This window comes from Marmota marmota, unplaced genomic scaffold, assembly GCF_001458135.2.
Source record: "Marmota marmota marmota unplaced genomic scaffold, marMar, whole genome shotgun sequence".
Lineage (NCBI taxonomy): Eukaryota > Metazoa > Chordata > Mammalia > Rodentia > Sciuridae > Marmota > Marmota marmota.
In genome coordinates, this window is record NW_026000222.1 from 3,785,735 (window position 1) to 3,788,136 (window position 2,402).

The window sequence follows — 2,402 nt, forward strand, 5'->3', positions numbered from 1 at the left end:
CCCCCGCAGGACCATGCTGGCCGTCCCCGTGGACCTGGAGAGTCGGCGGCTGAGGCAGGACAACAAGCCCAGCTCCTCAGCGCGACCTCAGACCCTCACCTCTCAGGAGCGGGGCTTCGGGGTCCTTCTAACGTCCCCCGCCCCCCGGGGGCTTTTCTGCAGCTGCAGGAGAGAGAGCACAATGAATGAACTTCCGGCGCCTGGGGGGGGGAGAGGGGAGAGATGAACTCTGCCAGGAACCGCTGGGGTTGGAATTTTCTTCTCCCTTCGTCCCCACCACAAGCCGTCCCTCTCCTGGCCACTGGGCTGTGGGCTCTCGTTGCCTGGCAGAGAAGCCGCTGCAGATGAGCTCCGTGGGGCAAGAGGGTGAGCTGAAGTTCAGGGGAAGAAGTTGGTGCTGGGCGGGGGTGGGGCGCAGGACGGAGATCCTGTTTTGAGACATTGCCTCTAGAAGCAGCTTTGCTTGCCAGCTGTTTGGGGGCAGTCGACTGCCCAGTTGGGTGTGTTGTGAGTGCAGAGAAGGCAGAGCCCCAGGCTGGGAAACCGAATCTGGGTTGGATTTGGATATGCTGTGTGACCTTGGACAAGTCACCGCAGCTCTCTGGGCCTTGGCTTCTGCACCTGGGAAATGAGCAAGATGGGTAAGCGCTCCCCGATTTCAAGCACTGTCCCCTCTGCAGGCTGTGCTCCTTCCCCTGGTCGTACCTGCCATGGGGCCAGCCAGTGTGGACTACACCGGCATGAGTCACTCTGCACCATCCACCAGAGTCCAGCCTGCTCTGAACTGAGAGGAACTTTTATTTCCATCAGCTGCTGAGTCCTCCTCCTGACTGCGGCGTGTCTGCAAATGTAAGGCTGTAGATGCTTTGGAGACAGCTCCGGCTGGAAGGAACACCATAAGAAATGGTTGCAGAATACTGAGGATGAGAAATGTTGTGGAGGCGATTTTTTAGATGTGTGAACGGGCTAGATCTCAATGCTTGTCTAAGTCAAGCTGTCCAAATAGGTGTGAAATGGAGAGAGCATTAGGGGTCCCCTCATTTTGCAGATTTAAAAAAAAAATGCTCAGAGAAGGGGAGTAACTAGCTCAAGGTCACACAGCAAGGGTGGCTGAGGCAAGCGCACAATGGCACAATGACAGCATGGAGGAGAGCCCTCACTGAAGAGCACGAAGTGCCCTCCACCCTCCCAGGCAGGTCCTCCAAATGAGGAAGCCAAGGAGAGGGACAGAGCCGTCATACAGAACTCCTCCTGAGAACAGGACTCTGAAAGCAGAGGCCCATGTCCTTGACCCCTCAGTAGCCAGCCTCCCCGAGCAGCCTCTCAGCAGCAGGGTGCTCCTCCTTGCTGAGCCTCTTCCTGCCTATAGGGAGGGGGAATCCCGTCTGCCTGGTGGGGCCGCTGGGGCCACTTAAACCCCACCCGTAGCCTCCCTGTGCCCCATGACGTGGGCCCTCATGCCACCCCAGCCTCACAGAGCAAGCAGAGGCCCTGGAGAGGCTGTGGCCAGTCCCTAAGGGATGGGAGCCTCGCCGGGACCCTGACCACCTCTCTTTACCAACAGCGCCCTGCGGGTCTGTGAGAGTCCCTGCATTTGAATGCAGGATGTTGAGAACAGAGAGGCGAAGCCACATGCCCAGGCCACACAGCCCAGATGGCCACCTTGTCTAGTTCAGGACCAGTCCCCATGACCCCAGTGGCTGTTCTGGGAGACGAGGGTCGAGGATCGGGAAGGAGGGTGCAGGAGGAGCCACAGGAAAGCCAGGGAGCGGGTGGCCTGGGGGTCTGGGCCTCCCCCCAGCCTCACCTCCCTGCCTCCTGCCCTTTCTCTGGTGTCAGACAGGTGCTCCCGGGCAGGGACATCTCCGGCCATGCCCGTGCCTTCAGGAGATGGGGTCCTGGGCCTCGGACACCCTCACGGTGGCTCCTACAGCCCCCTGAGCCAGCTCCTGCCGGGCCCCCTGGAGACTCGGTCCGCCAAGGGCCTGTACTACCGCAGGGCCCGGAGGCTGGGCGCGCTGGAGGCACCCCCGGAGGCGGACCTCAAGAAGGAAGTCCTGGTCAACGTCGGGGGCCACCGGTTCCTGCTGCCCTGGAGCACGCTGGACGCGTTCCCGCTGAGCCGCCTGAGCCAGCTCCGGCTCTGCCGCAGCCGCGAGGAGATCGGGCAGCTGTGCGACGACTTCGACGAGGACACCCAGGAGTTCTTCTTCGACAGGAGCCCCAGCGCCTTCGCAGTGATCGCGAGCTTCCTGGCGGCCGGGAAGCTGGTGCTCTTGCAGGACACGTGCGCGCTGTCCTTCCGGGAGGAGCTGGCCTACTGGGGCATCGCGGAGGGCAGCCTGGAGCGCTGCTGCCTGCGCAGGCTGCTCGGGAGGCTGGAGGAGGCGGCCGAGCTGCGC

General features: G+C 62.0%; 1 protein-coding gene and 1 long non-coding RNA gene across 2 annotated transcripts in view; both read left to right on the top strand.

The window, feature by feature from the left end:
* LOC125613087 overlaps window positions 1-708 on the top strand; it is a 6,507-nt gene extending 5,799 nt beyond the window's left edge. The window contains exons 3-4 of the long non-coding RNA XR_007343584.1: window positions 10-366; window positions 681-708. This is a non-coding gene — a long non-coding RNA (uncharacterized LOC125613087). The remainder of the gene's footprint in view (window positions 1-9; window positions 367-680) is intronic.
* Kcng4 (potassium voltage-gated channel modifier subfamily G member 4) overlaps window positions 709-2,402 on the top strand; it is a 13,004-nt gene continuing 11,310 nt past the window's right edge. The window contains exons 1-2 of the mRNA XM_048792407.1: window positions 709-849; window positions 1,840-2,400. Coding sequence (XP_048648364.1) covers window positions 1,872-2,400 — 529 coding nt within the window. The 5' untranslated portion in view covers window positions 709-849; window positions 1,840-1,871. The remainder of the gene's footprint in view (window positions 850-1,839; window positions 2,401-2,402) is intronic.